This window comes from Epinephelus lanceolatus, chromosome 3, assembly GCF_041903045.1.
Source record: "Epinephelus lanceolatus isolate andai-2023 chromosome 3, ASM4190304v1, whole genome shotgun sequence".
Lineage (NCBI taxonomy): Eukaryota > Metazoa > Chordata > Actinopteri > Perciformes > Serranidae > Epinephelus > Epinephelus lanceolatus.
In genome coordinates this window covers 6,255,853-6,276,780 of record NC_135736.1, presented here as the reverse complement: position 1 = coordinate 6,276,780, position 20,928 = coordinate 6,255,853, and the positions used below count along the sequence as shown (strand labels likewise).

Genomic DNA, 20,928 nt, shown 5'->3' with positions numbered 1-20,928 from the left:
AGGCTGTGATCTAACATCTCCCACATAAATAGGCTGTATACCAGGACCTAGTGGACCTGTCTGATGTGTGTAGAGGTGTGTGTGTGTGTGGTTACTGTGTTGCAGCCTGGTGTCTTGTGCACGTGATTTAATGAAAGCGAACATGGTGGATGATCGTGTGTAATAGCTCTGTGCTCTGGTGCTTCACTTCTCAAATTGGAGGCTGCAGTTTTATGAACATGTGACCTGCTGCCTTCAGATGGCTGCAGGGATTTAATGAACTGAAGTATAAAGCAGCTGTGGACATCCCATACTATAAGAATCACTCATTCATTTAGAAGATATGTGACAGACTGTTTAACAGCCGTTCCTGCTTTAAACACATTAATCTGTAAGTTCTGATACCAATCTAAATACATCTGCTGCTGGAGTGTGAAATCAGACTAGTTTGTTAACATTTACACAAGTTCTGTTACTGATATGCCTTTGCCTCAGTATATTTTTGTTCTTATAGAGCTGGGTGATATGGAGGAAATCAACTATTACAATATATTCAATTCAATTTTTGACCAAGTACCTCAATATCAGTATTACAAGGATTGACTATTGGTGCTATTTACACAATGACATTTCTGATTAATAATCATCAGTAACGTGGATATAATGCCTAAATTGGTAAAAGCAAATAAGAGAACATCTAGAACAGTCTCGGAAGTTTTAATTACATCACTTTACTGTAATACAGCCCTTCAAACCTGGAAAAGACAACCGCTGCAATATTACGATATCCAAAATCTAAAATGACAACTAATTTTACATCATGATATCAATAAATTGCCCAGCCCTACGTTCTAAGTGATAAAGTGACCTGCCAGACACAGATGTTGTTCTGAGAAGATAGTCCATTTTCCAGAAGTGGGGCCCGGTCATTGTTTTGAGATGCACAAGTCAGTCTCAAGGCATTTTCATTTTTATATTCTTACTAGTAAGTAAGAGTCAGGAAAAGATTAAAGTCATGGATGGATGATAGGTAAAAACTTCTGGTGATGCCAGAAGAATAGTTGTCAAGATATTTTAACCAAAATATGCTAACTTGCTGGTGACAGTGGATAAAAAGTAAAGGGATCACTAGAGTCCTTGGGATCCCTCCTCTGGGTAACACAAATGATTGTACAAAATTTTATGGCAATCGATTCAGTAGCGGTTGTGACAATTTAGGCTGGACCAAAGTGGCTAAAGAACTGCTGGACCAACCCACAATGCTATCCCTAGAGACAACAACACTAATGTGGCTAAAAATTCTTAGCACAAAAATGTAAATTTGAATAGAATATGTTTTAGTAGAAAATAGAGTTAAACGTTTCGGGAAAAAAATGCTAGTCCTTCCAACTTAAATGTGTGGGATAATTTATTATGGTCTTGTTTATGTCTTGGAGTAAAAGAAGAAGAAAAGGGGGATTGAAACCAATACGAAGCTGATAAAAGATATATGGAAAGTGGATGGTAGAGGTGAATCATACTATAGCTTTCAGTGAGGCTCATCTCACCTCTAACTGTTTTGAGAATAAACTTTTACTGTGACAGCTAGTCAAAGTGGCTGAACTATGGCTGGTGAACTTAACGTTCCTGCATGAAGAGAACACACAGAGATTAGTTGAGGGTAGTATCAGGAGGGCTGGAGGGCAGAGATAAAAAAGAAATTGAGGGATTATTACAAACAGCAAGGTGGCAAAACTTTAATTGGATTGGTGGATAAGAGTGTGTGGGTGCAGAGAGGACAGGGTGAGAGTGGGCATGTACATATTAAACTTTGAGGAGGGGAATGAAGTGGATCTTGTGTGAGGAAACTACGTTACTGCTCCCCGGGTGGGTGGAGGAGGAGGAGGAACGGGAGGAGCAGGGTGTCTCCTCTGGTCCCCACAGAGCCAGCTGTCTTCTACAGCTCATTACTCCTCCAATCAGCCTTTCTGTCCCAAGTCACCGTCTCTATCAGTCATGTGCTAGAGGGACTGCTGGAAGATTGCAAATTCAATCTGCTCTGTCACTGACCTACACTATACATTACCCATACCACACTCAGTATGTTCTATGAAATCATCCAAATTATAAATATGACAAATAGGGTTTGCGGAAACTTTGCAGACTATGTTTGGTTCCTGCTATTCCTTCATTTCCCACGTCTGTTATCCTGTAAAACAATGCTGAAAAATTAATAAGGTCACAAATAAATTGTCAGAATTTGTCTATTTGAAGGATTACTCTGAAGGAAGGAAGGAAATCTTTCAAGAATCAAATAATCACTAACTATAGGCTCAACCCAATTACCAAAATAAATATTAGCATTGTACATTTCTGCAAACCACTGATATGTTACATTTGTAAGTTTTATATGTAGTGGACTGGAGAGTCATTTTGCTTTTGACAGACCACCATCCATTAACTGGTAATTAACCAGAAAAACAAGTGACATGAAATACAAGAGGCCTTTCCTTTGGTCCAGCTCTCCATTGACAAGATGTGAGTTTCAGCATCACATTTCAAAGTGCTATCCATATAGGGGTCATGATAATTACATGTAAATGACTTCCCTTTTATTCTATTTTCTGTTGGATTTCCTGACAGACAGCAGGCTGGCCCTGATAACATGTGGAAACATAGTGGCCATTTCCCAACCTCCAGTCTCCACTGGTTAGCTAACATTAGTCTGGGCAGCTCTGCACTGAGCACCAGCTGGGTTGGGGGAAGCTAGCAGTGCCGCTCATTCGTGATTACCGCGACTAAGTGATACCAGTGGTAGGACAACATAGCTGTGGAAACATGGTGGCCACCCACCAGTCACCCCCCCAGGTAGCTGTGATGATTAAGTTGCGTCATTTTGAGCCACAAACCCCTATATGACTGTTGTCTATGTTAGTGCCACTAGCTGTGTTAACACTGCTAATGGTGTGAACAGAGCTAACAGTGAAATATACAAAGCTAATGGGGTTTGCGGCTCAAAATTGAGCCTTTCACTAACTGGGTGACCTAGGCAGGAGACCAGAGGAAGGGCATCATGTTTCCACAGCAATTCTGTCAGGTCAAGGTGCATCGACCAGGTTGGTGTGCAACACAGAGTGGTCACAGCTAATGAACCAGTGAAGACCAGAGGGTTGGGCAATAGGCAGTTGGTTGCCTCCCACCAGACCTGGGTGCTACACAGTGCAGCAAATCAAAAGAAACAAAATTAACCAATAAACCGTCATGCATACTCGGTCCAAAATACTCTTAGTTAACCAACTAATGGTTAACCATTGAAATCCCTAATAGTGGTTATGTTAAAACTTTAAGTTCCTCTATGCTGTGATTTTCAGTGTTTTGTTGTGGTTAACATGTGGTTGAGGTTAGGAAAACATCATGTTTTAGCTTAAAATACCCAGTTTGGGCAAAACAAACATGACTGGGAATGTACTGACCTCTGGTGAAAAAACACCCACATTTAGGATACACAGGGAGGCACACCAAAAATATAGAAAACAGTGAAGGAAATATTGTACCGGGTCACCCCATACACTGTCCCCTCTTCCTCCTGATAAGAAACTCAGCTCATATACATGTGATCTGACCTACGCCACATTAGAAATGTTGATATAACATGTATGAAAAGTACAAATGCAACATAACTGTGGCAATGACAACAATTTATTCTGGTGACTGGGCAGCTGGACAGCCGCTGGAGATCATTTTTACAGTATCGAGGTTTCTTTCCTCCTTTATTTCTCCCTCCCTCTCTTCTCTTTACGCAGTACTTAGTAGCAGTCGGCTTCTGACAACGCCTCACCCAGATGTCTCTAAAGCAAGTCCTTGTCCTCCAGGAGACTCAGCAAGCATTTGCTCCATCTTTGCATATACCTCTTCAGATATAATGTGTTGTCTACAATTCACTTTTTCATCCTCTCTTAGCATCTTTAATCTCTTCACCCTCATTGTGACCACTATTGTCAGTGAACACAACATAAGTCTTACTTGAGCAAATCAGACACATGGACAGATATTCAGAGTCCTGGATCGACCGTGCTGCAAAGGACAAAGATAAAAAAATATTTTCCAAGCCCCATTTCAAACCATCTGTAAGTGAGCATTTGACACTGAAAAGACTTTCAGTGAATTCTTGTAGCTAATGAGCACGACACATTGCCTTCACTTCAAAATGGTACATGGTCTGTATGTGTAAAATCCACTCTGTATATATATGTATGTATAACGACTATTAGAACAAAAAAATATTTGCATTTCTACTGCTTCTTACCGTTAAATTTCTCAATGTTACATAAGCTCAGAACAAGCTGCTCATTAAGTGGCGGCGGGCTCCTGAGCTCCAGTACAACTGCTCTTGTTTCAAAGCAACATTTCAGATGAGAATATATTATGATGAATGTGCTCTGTTTGATCATGAATAAGACAAATGTGAAGGTGGAGAGGGTCCTGCCTGATCAGCATAGAAACATGCTTCATTACTGCTATCACTTTAAATTCACATCAAAGTGCAGTGCTAGTGGTACACAGGACACTTTATGCTAATTAAAAGACCTTTCCTTCACATACAGGGGTGCTGACCTCGCCTAGAGCACGCTTCAGTGTAACGAAAAAATCCAACTTTAAAAATTCACATAGGCTCTTTCATGGGCAGATTATGAGACAACGGTCCCCTGGGCACAGATATGCAAAGGGCCCCACCACCTCTCCTACAAAGGAGCATGACACACAGACTCTGTGGTGGTTTCGTATCTTTTTATGGATGTTTTGTGTCTCTCTGAGTTTATCTGGTGTCTCCTTGAGGTTATTTTGTGTCTTTCTGTAGTCATTTGTATCTCTTTAAGGGAAATTTGTTTTGTTTTTTGTCTATGTGGAATCATTTTGTGTCTCTTTGAGAATTTTTTTTTTTTTGATAGTTTTGTGTCTCTCTGTATTTATGTAGTTTCTCCTTGTTGTTGTTTTGGGTCTTTGTAAAGTCCCTTTGTGTCTCTGTGAGTTAATTTAATGTCTCTTTGAAGTATTGTGTCTTTGTGGTCATTTAATGTCACTTTGCTGTCTTTGAGCCTCCCTGTGGATGTTTTGTGTCTCTGCTGTTACTTTGGGTGTCTTTGTGGTTGTTTCGTGTGCTTCTGTAGTCATCTTGTATCTCTCCAAGATCATTTTAAGTCTTTTTGGTAGTTCTGTGTTGCACTGTAGTCTTTTTGTGTCTCCTTGTGGTTGTTTTGTGTCTTTTTGTAGCTGTTTGTGTCTCTTTGCGTTATAATATATCTTTTCTTTGTGTCTCTTTGTAGTTGTGTTGCATCTCTTTGTGGTTGCTCTGCCCATTTTTCTAGATATTTTGTGTTGCTTTGCAGTTCTTTTGTATCTCTTTGTGGTCATTTCTGTATTTTTGAGGTCACTTTGAGCTTCTTCCTGGCTGTCACCTGTTAATTTGACATTTGATAATTTGCAAGTGAAGGCTAGGGGGCCTCTGTCACTTTGGGTCCATTCAGTAATCCATCCATGGGTTATTTCCTATAACATCACACAGCTCCATAGTATTGAGTGAATTTAAACAAGTTTCAGTTTCAACTGAACAGCACAGAGACAGTCTGTAGTGATGATGTCACCCAGAGACAAATCCTGGAGCGTGCTCTCACAGTGAATCATGCAACAACTGTTGAGACTCTGTGACAGCAGCCGTGGTGACTCTACTGGGATAGGAGCGGATTTTCTGAACTCACAGCTGCAAGCCTGACATTCAAATGAAGCTCATTTGGATAAATTGTAATCAGCAGATGTCACCTAATGACATCATTAAGTATATTTAGGCAGACTACTGTGTATGTCTGCAGAGACTGATTTTACTGTCCAAAATAACCTGATTATGTTCAGGTGATTTAATGAGTTATACATTCAGTGGCTGGATTTAATTTATGTATTCTGTGCGTCTGATGAGGTTTTCTGAGGTAAACCTGCTGCTCTCTTTATATCCCCAGAGATGGGGCATATATAGTACAGAGTGATGAAACATCTCTTCTGTAGTTCACCCTCCATCAAGAGACAAGAAGGGGAGATGAATGTGTCAACATTTTTACAAGCAATTTACATTTCGGTTGTTAATGCCAAGGCTCCAGCACATGGACACAGTGGTCAACAAATACCACTTTTTGTTGAGTGTTTGATTTTCCTCCTTCCACCTATAGGAGCTAAAACGGGAGGACAGAGATGCAGTCACGTTTGCTCTAAATTAACATGATGTGGCTGTGGTGTGTGTGTGTGTGTGTGTGTGTGTGTGTGTGTGCGTGTGTGTTGGGGGGGTGAAAGGAATACAAGATGTGATCATGTGAGCCCTCACTGCTCCTCATCTACTCTTTAAAGTTCAAATACAGTTTACAGCACATATGTAAAGATGATGAGATGCTACATTATTCGAGATCACCACAGTGGCTGTCAAAGCTGAGCAGCAAGGTTGAAAGGCTTGCACATTAGTATCCACACTGCCTGTGTGTAAGTGCATGGAAACCACAGCAGCTCAGTGGTAGAGTTAGCATGTGTAGAGCTGTGGGTATTGTTGCAATACTGAGGAAGCAGAAGCTCACACTTGCTGAGGAGTTGGCTCAGCCTGCTTTGCATTCTACAGAGATTCATTGTCTCATCTTTCACTAAAGGGTTGAATTACCTGAATTGGCTTTTAGAAATCCCATTAAATACTGTAAGTTTGTGAATTTGGGTGGAGTCAGATGATAGTAATCACAGGTCTAGACATCCTAGAAAGTAATGTCCATTGGAATGGACGGAGGATCTTAACGCATACAAATCTGAGTTGGTTGAAAATGCGTTGTCATAAAGCACAAAACACGGTCGCTTTAGGGGTAGACTTGGCTTGGGAACCAAAGGTGAAATTTCAATCTGCTGGTGGTGTTAGATGAAAAGTTGGGATCACTTCAGTCACATCATTAGGATTCATTTTCTGATGATCTTATACACTGTACCAAACCTCAAGGCAATCCATACAATAGTCGTCGTGACTCTGGACAAAAGTGGTGGACCTTCAGACTAACAGTGCTGACCGTAAGGCAAACTTCTGGCCTGGCTAAAACAGCACCCTGCACTTTTATTCTTTCATCTGTTGTTTCTTTTTCATCCTTCCCCTGCAAACCCCTGGTGTCATCCCGTTGCCTCCCTCACTATTTTCAGATGCTCACCTCCTCCATCCCTCACCATCTATCGCAGCGTGGGGAAATCCCTTGAAGATGGCACTCCATCAGTAATGATTTTCTGCTCAGCTGAGCAATGAAAGGTTCACATGCACTCTGTCTGCCTTGCTCTCCCCAACTCTCTCTCTCTCTCTCCCTCTCTCTCTCTCTCTCTCTCTCTCTCTCTGTGTAAACCCTATCATCCATCCCTCAATGCATCTCATTAAAGTTTTAAAGCCAAGGTAAGCCTGCACATCAGTGAATCCCTCCATCCGCCCACTCCACCCTTGCCAAACTCCACCCCATCCCTTCCTCATTTTCTTGCCAGGTCTCACTCTGGGGCTGTGTAAAATTAAGGAGAAGACAGCTCGGCATGTCTTTATTTGGAAAATACTAAGTGAATGGAAGACGCTGCAACAAACTCTGGGAAGATCAGGAGGAGGGAAGAAGTGTTGAGGGGGAGCTGCAGCATCTTTGGAGACTCAAGAAGAGTTCCAGGTCTCAGCGAAAGCTTGAGGGCAGGTTGATATGGATGCATGCCACAGCTGGTATGCTTAATCTGGTGGGGAGGTTTGTCAAGCACTGGGACTATTCACAAGCCAATTGTTATTCTCTACTAAACCATGCAGGAGGCAGCTGTATACTATGTCTGAAATGAGTGAATTCTCCCCCAGAAGCACACAGTGTTGTCTGCTCTAAGGAAAACTGACTTGATTTGTGGCATGCATCTTTATAGAAATACTACATTGACGTACATACAGATTTTTTGTTCTTTCCAATAACTGTGTTTATTCAATTTAGGGATGCAGGATATACATCAGGCTGATAGACTGTCGGCTAATAATAGGAAATTCACTTCATTATTTATTGTTCGAATAATAAAATTACAGCCGATGGGTACAGCCAATGATACAAAGCCAAACTGCTTTTCAACTTAACTGGCACAGCATCTTCATCTCTAATAAACACCGAGAAGAAGAAGAGCAAGTGCAGCATGCTAACTAGAGAGCCCTTAATAATCATGTAATGCTAACAGTTAGCTCTGTTATTGTGTGTGTGTGTGTGTGTGTGTGTGTTTGTGTGTGTGTGTGCAGGCAGACTGCGGGGTGCGCTACTGTTTCATGATAAACAGATAGGGATAGAGAGTGGATCAAGGAGGCGCTGGGCAAATCGATATGCTGCATACAGCTCTACAATAAAATCAGAATTCACCAATTTTAAATAGTTAAACAAAATTAGAAAATAATTGGCAGGTCAGTGTTTTTTTATTGTGGCAGCATTAATAAATACATATATGGGAAACACAATTTATTATTATTATTATTATTGTTGCAGGGATATTATATATTATTGTGTTGATGGATGCACTTACTTCAGTTACTTGTATACAATATGATTAAATGTCTGATCTGACAAATTATGTCAAAGCATTTTATTTGAAATCTCAGGCAAAACACTCTAAAATCCAAAGTATGCTCATGAAGCTTTTTGATGTACTTTACTAAGTAAGAAAATTAACATCTGAAGGGTCAGAACTACTGTTTGTTTTTGTTGTGGTAACAAAAGTGATTTCAATTTGATCTAGTTAGGTCGGGGCTATGGAACATTAAATCATCCATTTTTGCTCACTATGTCTTAGGGCCTCTCCCAAACCGGACCCTACCCACTCCCACTAACTCTATTTCTCGTCACCTTTGTATAAACACAGCGGCAAACTTTGGGACAAACTTCTCTCTCTGTGGCGGATAAAGGAACTGTCATAATTTGATGTTACCAAGGAGAAAAATAAAACTTACCCCTATTTTATGTTCCTTATATGTATGTGTATCACATATATTTGATCTGTCCACAAAGTGCTGTTGTTTACCTGAATTTTTGTGTTACCCTGTTGCCATTGAAATAAACAAATTGAGTAATAAATAAAACATAAATAAGTAGGCTAAGTAAATGAATAAATTCAAAACTCACATAAATGGAAATATAACTTACTCCAAAGCTTCTTTGGTGGCATTTCTTTTCTTTTTCTGTGATCTTGTATTATGATGATGTTCATAAGCTACCGTGTTTTTGCAACAGTTCCTGTTACACTTCACAATAAAATAAACACGACTACCATTTTCCAGAGACTAGAGATGGATTTATTTGATCCTAAAAACAATGTAACATTTAAGGTGTTAACATCTGTGCGACAATATTTCATGTACAGTACAGGCCAAAAGTTTGGACACACCTTCTCATTCAATGCATTTTCTTTATTTACATGACTATTTACATTGTAGATTCTCACTGAAGGCATCAAAACTATGAATGAACACATGTGGAGTTATGTACTTAACAAAAAAAGGTGAAATAACTGAAAACATGTTTTATATTCTAGTTTCTTCAAAATAGCCACCCTTTGCTCTGATTACTGTTTTGCACACTCTTGGCATTCTCTCCATGAGCTTCAAGAGGTAGTCACCTGAAATGGTTTTCCAACAGTCTTGAAGGAGTTCCCAGAGGTGTTTAGCACTTGTTGGCTCCTTTGCCTTCACTCTGCGGTCCAGCTCACCCCAAACCATCTCGATTGGGTTCAGGTCCGGTGACTGTGGAGGCCAGGTCATCTGCCGCAGCACTCCATCACTCTCCTTCTTGGTCAAATAGCCCTTACACAGCCTGGAGGTGTGTTTGGGGTCATTGTCCTGTTGAAAAATAAATGATCGTCCAACTAAACGCAAACCGGATGGGATGGCATGTCGCTGCAGGATGCTGTGGTAGCCATGCTGGTTCAGTGTGCCTTCAATTTTGAATAAATCCCCAACAGTGTCACCAGCAAATCACCCCCACACCATCACACCTCCTCCTCCATGCTTCACAGTGGGAACCAGGCATGTGGAATCCATCCGTTCACCTTTTCTGCGTCTCACAAAGACACGGCGGTTGGAACCAAAGATCTCAAATTTGGACTCATCAGACCAAAGCACAGATTTCCACTGGTCTAATGTCCATTCCTTGTGTTTCTTGGCCCAAACAAATCTCTTCTGCTTGTTGCCTCTCCTTAGCAGTGGTTTCCTAGCAGCTATTTGACCATGAAGGCCTGATTCGCGCAGTCTCCTCTTAACAGTTGTTCTAGAGATGGGTCTGCTGCTAGAACTCTGTGTGGCATTCATCTGGTCTCTGATCTGAGCTGCTGTTAACTTGCGATTTCTGAGGCTGGTGACTCAGATGAACTTATCCTCAGAAGCAGAGGTGACTCTTGGTCTTCCTTTCCTGGGTCGGTCCTCATGTGTGCCAGTTTCGTTGTAGCGCTTGATGGTTTTTGCGACTCCACTTGGGGACACATTTAAAGTTTTTGCAATTTTCCGGACTGACTGACCTTCATTTCTTACAGTAATGATGGCCACTCGTTTTTCTTTAGTTAGCTGATTGGTTCTTGCCATAATATGAATTTTAACAGTTGTCCAATAGGGCTGTCGGCTGTGTATTAACCTGACTTCTGCACAACACAACTGATGGTCCCAACCCCATTGATAAAGCAAGAAATTCCACTAATTAACCCTGATAAGGCACACCTGTGAAGTGGAAACCATTTCAGGTGACTACCTCTTGAAGCTCATGGAGAGAATGCCAAGAGTGTGCAAAGCAGTAATCAGAGCAAAGGGTGGCTATTTTGAAGAAACTAGAATATAAAACATGTTTTCAGTTATTTCACCTTTTTTTGTTAAGTACATAACTCCACATGTGTTCATTCATAGTTTTGATGCCTTCAGTGAGAATCTACAATGTAAATAGTCATGAAAATAAAGAAAACGCATTGAATGAGAAGGTGTGTCCAAACTTTTGGCCTGTACTGTCTATCATAGTTTGAGCAGCTAAAGCAGAGTGGGGGTAGTTGCATGGAACTCTGATTGTACAGAGGGCCTGATATGACAAACACAATACGGCGTTGCACGTGATCATTAAGTCAGCATGGATGCAAACTCCCTGTTGGAGGGTTTAATAACCCACCTCCACACCTCACTATTTGGTTTGGTATGGTACTTAATGTGGTGGAACCTTTGTGTGAACATGGAAAAGGAGTGCTAGTGGGTTGAGAGAGGGTATATGAGGTGGTCTGAGAAAGGTCCTCTCTTACCCTCAAGTGTACATGAAATATAAACTTCTTTTTAAAACAAAAGAAAATGTGAAATTATCGGTCATTTTATCAGTATTGGCCATGACAAGCAGGTAAATATTGGTTACTAATGCCGGCTGAAAATAAATCCATATTGTGCATCCCTAATTCAATTATTACATTGTGTTTTTTCCATGCGTAATTAATGAATGAATTAATAAATAAATGAGTCAAGAGTTTAAATATTCTCTTTTGAAGTGTTGGCATTCATATAACATTCATGCTAAACTCAACTATGTGAGCCATGTGATGATATTTCATATATAATACATACATACAGTAATACATGACTAAATTTACCCTGATTCATTACCCACCTTACAAACTACTGAAGCTTGACATTTCCCCTGCAAGCCACAACATCCATTTTTGGAGGCAGAGGGTATTAAGGAATAGTTCAGTCAATATTATCCAACAGGCTTTTAGCAACTTGTTCTCCAGAATGGAATGTTACTAAGGGATATCAATATTAATGGCATAATACTGAGACCTCATTATGCTGAAGGTCACGGCGGGGTGTGGATTAAGAGCAGAGGAAGATAAACGAAACTCTTCAACATTTCTGGCAGAGAAGAAACATTTGACTAGCTGTAGGACACCTCCCGAAGGCAACCTGTCATTCTCTTACACACTTCAAATAAAACAAAAAAAAGTGAGCTGCCTCTTTCAAATTTGGAGTTGAAAACTTCTAAAATCATCCCTGTGACTTTTAGTGAGTGCAAAGTGAATTCAGTCATTAAAATGCAAAAAAACTGTGCGAGTAAGTAATGACTTATGGCACCACGGGGACTCTGCACACTGCAGAGAGACTGTATCTGAGCGGGTAGTGCATTGCATGGATGATTAAGGTGCTCACCTGCATTTTGCAGATATCACATAACAAGAAATCTCTTTAAAGCCAGCCGGTGATGATTGTGTTGGTGGAGTCTTTCTCATATTTGAACTCTTTTGCCTTCCATTTTGTGTTCACACTCTCCATCTCTCTATTTATTAGATAGCATGGTACCATGTTGTATGAAAAGTGTAAAAGTAAATCTAAAAGACAAAAGTAAAGAATAATACTATGCAAGGATGGGTAATGAAGACCCGTATTAAGTGAATTATTAAAGACAGTGGTATAAATAAGCTTCGATATTAGCAGCTCTGCTGTCAGTATTGGGGAAATATAGATGACATATTTCTTGTTCATTTAGGTTAATAAACATTATCTTGTACAGTTCTTATCTCACCAACTCCGTTTCTAATTTGCAGTAAGATTAAGACATTTGTCACTGATGCTTTTTTGCTATTCAAATCCAGAGGAGAGCTCTCTGTGTCGGATCACTTATAACAGGCCTTTGTCACAAAGGTTCTGTTCACTTTACACCTGTGCTTTATCTACGAGAACGTACAGTGACTATGGAACAGACCCGCAGGAAACAAAGGAGAATTTCACATCAGGGACCCAGGCCGAGTGTTTGACCCCAAGTTCAGTTCAACACTGTGTACCATACCAAGGGTCTCATTTATAAAACTTAAAATGAAATAATGAAAAATGAAAATGAAATGTTTATGAATGAGACCCCAGGCCCACGTGAAAAGGTGGTCTCCACATGTGTATGATTCATGAGTACACGGACACGGTTCGCATCAGGTGTGAAAACCAACTGTAACAAAACACAGATGAGGACTGTTGTAGACCTCCAAGGCATTGCTCAACAACGCCAGTGTCCTCCGAAGTCTGCATATGCTTGCAGCACCTGCTGACCTCATCCTCTGAACTGCACTGCCATAGGTGACAGAGCAAGTCAGTGAGTAAGTGAACTTTATTTATAAAGCACCTTTTGAAAACAGAGTTAGACGTTGTTGTATAGTGCAAACAATAAAACATACACAGACGGCAAACAGGACAAAGTGCTCATGACACAGTGCTCTGATTGTGCTACTGATCAGTACTGTATTGACTCGTGTCGATAATGATCTGATGATGTTTTACTGTCCATAGAACACGCTGTGCTGAAAAATATTTTCACCGACAGCCACCATTGTCTTACTGTACAAATCATATATCTCATGCAAGACCAGTTTTGTTTTTGTTTCGTGTTTTGTTTATCGTCTCAATAAGTGAAAAGTAAAGAAAAAAACTCCTCTCAGAGTGGAGGAGAATTATTAAGTTTTGGAGTAGGTAGGCTCCAGTTTGGGAAAGACCCTGACAGTATACAGAAACACCTTCACAAACATGGTCGGGGCCTCTGTTTACTAGCTAGCTTACAATTAACGTGCAGTTGGAACAGCTGGTACCAAGCGGCAACCTTTGGAGCTGAAATATGAAGCCGACATCCAAGTTTTAATAACTGCAGTTCCTCAAAAGACCACTTGATGCTCCCTCCAGAGGCCAGTCAATCCACATAGACCTCCATGTTAATATGCTCATCATTTACAGCCTGTTGAAAATAAAAAAAGGTTTGTCTCTAGAGATCATTTCAACATTCATGACAACTACACGAGGGGAGAATTTTTTATCGAAATCACCCGTTAACATTTTATCAAGGCTTCAGTGACAGGCTTCTCAGTCTGATCCACCCCTCGCTCCTTTAAGCTCCACCCTTTCACCCAAATATGGTCACTTCAGGCTCCAAAAAACCAAGATGGCGACGGCCAAAATGCCAAATTCAAGGCTTCCAAACAGGAGTCTACACACCCACAGGTGATGTCACAGCAGCTATGTCCACGATTGCTGCAGTGTATGGTTGGTACAGATGCTACAGTTGGAACATTTGGCTGTCTGGGGCTTATAAACACAAATTATTTCATTTCCTGGCAGATCATGTCATTACAAGGAAGCAAAGTACACCTGCAACTACCTCACATAAAAAACATACAGTAAATCTACCTGTAAAACACAGTCTCAAACCAGCAAAGTTAGCTGACTTCCTGATCTAAATTAGGAAATATCTGATGAAACGATAAGTAAAAACTAAGAATCCGACCTAGCATTGGAGGCCAATTTTTTATATTTCTGACACTTTGTGTTACTTGTTGCTACGGACAAATTACCCCACATACAGGATGTGGAGTTACAGTGCATGTGTATGTAGAACACTAATGACATATCTATGTGTGTGTTTTGTGTTGACACAGGATCTAAGGTGATGCAATCACCTTTGCTTGGGTGTGCAACCCCCACATGCTCGCTGTGCCCCACATGCAGCTGACTGGCTGACGCAACACATGTGCTCCTGTAGTTTAGCTTGAAGCTCCATCAGTACAGTCCTCTGAATGATGCATCATGCTACATTTACATAAGGCCACTGTATAAAACACGTTTCGCCTGAATATCTTTCACTTATTTTACTGAAGCGTCCTTTGCAGGGACCATCATCCTTGTATTACTGCAGATGATGTCCGTTTACATTTTTCATCATAGCTGAATATTTCTCATCATAGCTGAATACTGAGCAGGTTCGGAGCTCAGAGCAAGGTTTGGTCTCTGCACAGGACTCATGATTGTGTCCTCAGAGTGTTCAAGCAGTGATTCAAGCTGCCGCAACCAGGCTTTACAAATTAATGACACAATGTCTCCTGCAGGTCTAAAGGGAAAATGTGTGTTTTTTGTGTGAATATTTCAGAGAAATACTGCAATATCTAGCACGATATTAATCTTAAACCTTGAAATGAAAATTAGAATAGGTAAGCCACAGCAAGACTGAAGTGATCATGAGCAGAGAGGTTATTCAAATTCTTCCAAAGTAGAATTTTTCTTGTACATTTCCTTGCCTGCTGTGAAAGGCAATAACCATGTAGCTTATGTGAATAAATTCAAAGTTTCTCCTGCTGCTGTTTAATGCCTGTTTGGACTCATTATTGGAAAACACCACTTAAATGTTAAAAATTAGGTGACAAAAATCCCAGCTAACCGTTACCTCAGCATTACTTTAGAACATAATATCCCAAAATGTACCATCTGGAATGTTTTAGACCTCTATTGCTTAGAAAGAATCTGTGTGGCAAAGAGAAGGGGGAAGAAAGCATGAGAGAAACTTTACCATCGGAGGGCGATCTTGATGGGTGTGGTGAGGCAGGAGGTGAAGAGGTCGGCTGGAAGGTCGGGGTTCATGGGCAGCAGCTCGCTGGCTTCACAGGCAGCCAGCTGGATGCAGTTCTTCATGGAGGGAGGCAGGGGCATCTGGGCGAGAGGGTGGCTGGGGTTAATGGCTGCCACCTGAATGGAAAGAACATGACAGTGTTTGTACATAATCATTGGGCTACAACAACCACCTGAGCAATATCTAGAAATAGGGCTGGGCAATTTAGAGAAAATCAAATGTCACAATATTTTTGACCAAATACCTCAATATAAATTTTGCAATGATATTGTAGGGTTGAGTATTGATGCTTTCACAAAATATTTACTAGACCTGGGTGTGGTTTTAAACATTATGACATCAGTACCCTAAAAGTGATACTGATACCAATCGATTACTTCATTAGAGGTATGGGTTGTCACTGCTGCTGGAGGAGTGTGAGCTCTTTGCAGGGGATGGTTGGTGAGAGTCTGCCCATACATACGCAGTAACGGGGCTAACTGTTAGCATTCCACAGCTAATGTTACCCAATGGTTATTGAGGGTGTTTTCAGCCCTCTAAGCAGACTCGGAGCAGTGACTCACACGCTATTTCAGTGGGACGCATGATAAACAAATGGAACAATGGCCACAGGTAACGACAGCATGACCAGTGGACGAGGAGTACTTTGGTCTGACAATGAAACAACTGCACTCCTCCAGATATGGAGCAAGGAAAACATCAAACGGCAACTGTTCACAAAGCACAAGAAATGCTAAGGTTTTCCTCCAGTTTTAAGTACACCTGAAAGCGAGGGGCTTCATCATCACACTGCAGTGCCACATCAAAGTAAAAACAAAACTACATGAATATATATTATATATAGGCTATAGTGTGAACAGAAAGAGGACTGAGGCCCCATCAGAACTTACGTGGACCAGAAAGAGAACTCAGTCCTCTTTCAAATAGACTGACAATGTGAACGCAAGAAGAACTGAGTCCCCTTTCTGTCGGTCCACTTTTTGGCTCACTTAAAGAGGACTGAGTTTGGTTAATTTAATAAGGACTAAATGTGAAAACACCCTAAAAGATGTAATGACAGAGTTGAGCTATTTTGGTGTCATCATGAGTTTGTTGGCACAGTTTAACTGCCCGGTGTTGGATGTTCGTGCTAACCGGACAACTGCTTGAACTAACCGTTCTCGGGGAGGAGAGCGACTCCAGAGATGGTAGCAACAGAAAGTTTCCTGACCCAGCAGGGAGTCGACACAGTTTGAGATCAGACCCCTGGCACAAAAAGACAGGTGCAGGTATAATTTGACTGGAGAAGTTTAGATATTACATAGTACTATGTTACTGTGGTTGATACCTTAAAGGTGACAAGTACCGATACTCAGCCCCCGTACTGGGCAAAATGGCTCAAAAATAATATTGCAGCTTTTGGGCTATATCCCAATACATGATTATATTTCAATATTTCAAAATCTTCTCTAAACTACTGTGGACTACTAAAATAAAAAAATATTAAATGAACCACAGTTACAAGAAAATTAAATAAAGTGGCTACTGTCATAATAAAGTTAAATAAGTACTGTTGTAATGAAGTTCAATATAGTATTGTTATAAATAAATCAATCAAAGTGGAACCACCAGTGCTTTTATTTTGAAGCACCCAGATCGTCATGGGCCAAAGTGTTGATGTTTCTGCTGTGAACATGAAGCTTCCGGTCAACAGTTAGATGTTAAGTGATTAAACTGTCGCTGCTTCACCTTTAAATGTGAGGATTTACTCACTGTGAGCTGGAAACACACTAAGAGCTCTCAAAGTCAAACAATAATAATATTATTTGCAAGTTGTACTGGTGCTCCATGGTCACAAAATGCAACTAAACAGTCGCAGTATGAAGTCCTACAGATACAAAAACACACACTAGTCACAGGTGACTATTTCTTCACTGTAAGCTGGAACAAACTAACATTTCTCCAGTTCATCTATTGATAATATTTGCAAGTGGCATTGGTGCTCTATGAATGCCACTAAATAGTAACGTCAACGGTCTGGAGCCCTGCAGATAAGAAACATGCTTCGCCCTGCTCACACACTGTCACTCAGGAGAAAGTGATCGGAATGGGCTAAGGAATGTGTGTGTGATGTATCGTATATCTGGGTCTTTCTTTATGTTTGTGTGTCTGTGAGAGGGAGGAAGCCACAGGAGAGAGTGAGAGAACATCAACGCTGAAGCGAGTCTCATACTGGTGGCTTAAAAAAACTGATGACACTATTTATACTCCATGTTCGTATTAAAGTAATCTTATATATCCCACATGGAACAGGCCACAATACGTTCAGTATAATCAATAAATCGCCCCAGCCCTAATATTCATACAAGATGTTTTTTGGTAACCATCAGTAATGCGGATATAATGACTAAGTAGGTAAAGTCAAATAATAGAACAGCTGAAACAAGTAAGCAAGGTAACTGCTAAGTTTAAAACACTTAAAACACAACACTTAAGATATTGCCATATCCAAAATCTAGGACAATATCTGGTCTCATACCACAATATTTATATAAAATCAATATATTGCCCAGCCTTATCTAGAAACATACTAAAATTTGTCTGAGTAGAAGAACAAGGTTTAAAAATACCAGGAGGTATTTTAAAGCTGCAGCAACCACAGAAAGTTATCTAAGTCTGAATCTGCTCCAAAGCCTGACCTGCTGTCAGGGGAAATGAATGACAGAGAGACAGACAGAGAAGAGGAGCTGGGTGACAGACAATCTGTCTTTAAAGAGATGAAACTTGTTTGTGGCCAGGGTTTGTCAGTAAATGTCTGTCAGAGGACACAGCAGACACAGACGTGGAGAGCATCCCTTTGTGACAGCCCCATTTGTTGACACACATTTAGAGAAAAATATGTTTGACCAAAGCTGCTGCCATTTAGAAAATGTGGATGTGATGGTTCTCACTGATGTCCTTGTTTGCTCTGGTATTACAGTAGAAATCAGCATTGTCACAAAAGCTAAAATCCTGGTATTGTGGCAATACTAGAGGGAGTTTGAGTTTAGACACAGTGACAGGAGAGGACGACACAAGCAGACAGGATGAACTTGAGTTGAAGACCAGATAAGACGTGAAATGAAAGGTCAGAGACAGACTGAAGAGAAGCGCTGATATAGAAAGATATGCACAGAAGAAAGGATGCCAAGGCAAAAAGAAGAAAGAGACCTCTTGAAGTAAAAACAAGTTAAAAAACTAATCTGAAGGCTCAGTGTGAGTTTGTGCAAATGTCCAGCCATGGCAACAGGTGAAGGCACTAGCACCCTGTTAACGCCCACACAAGTCTGCTCCAACTGTTGTCATTATTGTTGTAAGCAGTTTGTGCTTTTCAGATTTGGCATCATGTCATCCCTTCAAGAAAACTTTTCTACAAAAAGCAAATCAGCTATTCACTTGATTAGTTGTCAACTCTCTGCAGCGGACTTCACTGAGACCAGAAATTTGTCCATTTTTCCCGGAGTGAGTTCATTCTCATTTAAAAGTACTGCATTTATTATCGCCTGAACCCTGTCCATCACAGAGATGTTTTGAATCTTCTGTATTGTGTGTGTGTGTGTCACACTGAAAATGGAACACACAAAAATAAGCCTAAAAAAGTGAAACAAACTGAGTTCATCTCTGTGCTTCTGTTATGGACAGCATGGGATGAGCAATAAAAGTTTTTTTTTTTTTTTTTACTCTGTTTCCTCTCTGGTGCAAAACAGGAAGACAATTTGATTGCTGAAGAAACAAATCAGTGCTTTTTACAGGTTTGTCACCTTACACTTTCACACCAACCATTACAAGTGAGGCACTGCCTGAGACATTTTGAGAACCTAATGATAATGTGATAGTTTATTGATCCCAGTGAGGACATTTTCCCCTTGCTTGCCCCCTTACAGGCGGTCTTCAGTGGTAAACAATCCCCTCGTCTATTCTAAGAGCAGAATTAGTGTGTTATTTCCACACTCTAAGACGGCTCAGTCGACACAGGCAAACCTGAAAAATAAAGGCTGCTTACATGTGATGTGAAACTTTAATTATATTTGGAGCTCTTGACTATTTATGTACTCATTGTGCTGTTTCACTGTTGACTTGTTTTCTGGGAGTTCAATATGGTTTCTGTCTTTTGCTGAGTAGACTTTAATGAGCTACGGGTCTTAATGGAGCCAATCCAAAACTTCCCTTTAACACCACTGACTGCTGTCGGTGGTTGCTTTCATTTTGCAGCTCTGCCTGATTTTAGTGAGAAATTAGGGGGTGAGATTATTATATTATCATTGTTAGTATCTGCAAAACACAAACCTCTGTTATTCTGAGAAAAACTGCATCATGATGCTCATCCATTTTTAACTGACTCTGCAGCCAGTTTTTTATTTTTATTGCAACGTGTGACTTCCACAGTGGAGACATTAAAGGAACGCAGCAGGATACCTTCTCTAAAGTTTTGCCAACATTTTAAATGGAATCTCTTCGTATTTCTCTTAAATATCTAGTATGTAGGACTTTGGGGTATCTATTGGCAGAAATGGAATATAATACCCATAACATTGTTTTTAAAAGTGTAAAATCACCTGAAACTAAGAATCATTATGTTTACATTACCCTTGATGTGTCATATATCATCCATTCTCTAGGTGCCACTACATCCTTCACACTGGACCTCTAAATAGTAGTCCACATGCACAATGAACATGAAATATTTTCACTGTCAGAAATTAAAGTTCCAAATTGATCTGAATGATCAATATCAGCAACAAGGGCTTATTCAGCTACAGTAAAGCCAGTTTAGGGAAGAGCAAGTACACCATTATCTGTTTCTGTATCTGCATAACAAACAAAATTATCTGTATCTGTATTTGGCATGGGCTGGATTTAAATAGATAATGAGTGGAGCTTAAACTGGAAGTGGGTGTGGTCTAATCAGATGTTGTTATTTTCAGGGTTCCCACAAATTTTCATAGATAAAATTTCAAAACTTTTCCATGACTGTTTTTAAGAACAAATATCTTTTATTACATGCCCCTTGTTATTCAAACATATCAGATTTTGATCAAACATAATTGCTGCTAGCTGGCATACATGAAGTGAGAGATAGAACATGGGGCAAACATGAAGAAACATAATGCAGCAGTTACATCAACAGAAGAAGAAAAGCTGTTCTGCTACATTACATGGAAGGTCATCTATGATTAATGTAACAATTTCATAAAAGAATAAAATTCCATGACTCCAAAACTTCCTTTTTTTTTTTTTTTTTAACAAATTCCATGTCTTTTCCAGGCCTGAAATTTGTGATTGTGAAATTTCAAAACTTTTCCAGTATTTCCATATCCGTGGGAACCCTCTAACTCCACCAGGATGCCAACGTCCTGGCTCCCATCCTCCTCTGTTAAATGGTATCTCCCAGGCGTACTACGTCATCAAACCATGTGATGTTTGGTATTGCCGGATTCAGGAAGCTCTCGACTTTTCAAAAATAACATCGTTTTTCTTTTATTTATTATGTATTTCGCACCAG

General features: G+C 40.3%; 1 protein-coding gene across 4 annotated transcripts in view; it reads right to left on the bottom strand.

Annotated features, from left to right (window-relative positions):
* The window catches only part of rptor (regulatory associated protein of MTOR, complex 1), a 272,436-nt gene that overhangs the window by 142,424 nt on the left and 109,084 nt on the right, over positions 1–20,928 (bottom strand). For all 4 annotated transcript variants that reach the window (XM_078163746.1, XM_078163744.1, XM_078163741.1 and 1 more), the window contains exon 7: positions 15,348–15,523. In XM_078163746.1, the coding sequence (XP_078019872.1) occupies positions 15,348–15,523 (176 nt within the window). The remainder of the gene's footprint in view (positions 1–15,347; positions 15,524–20,928) is intronic.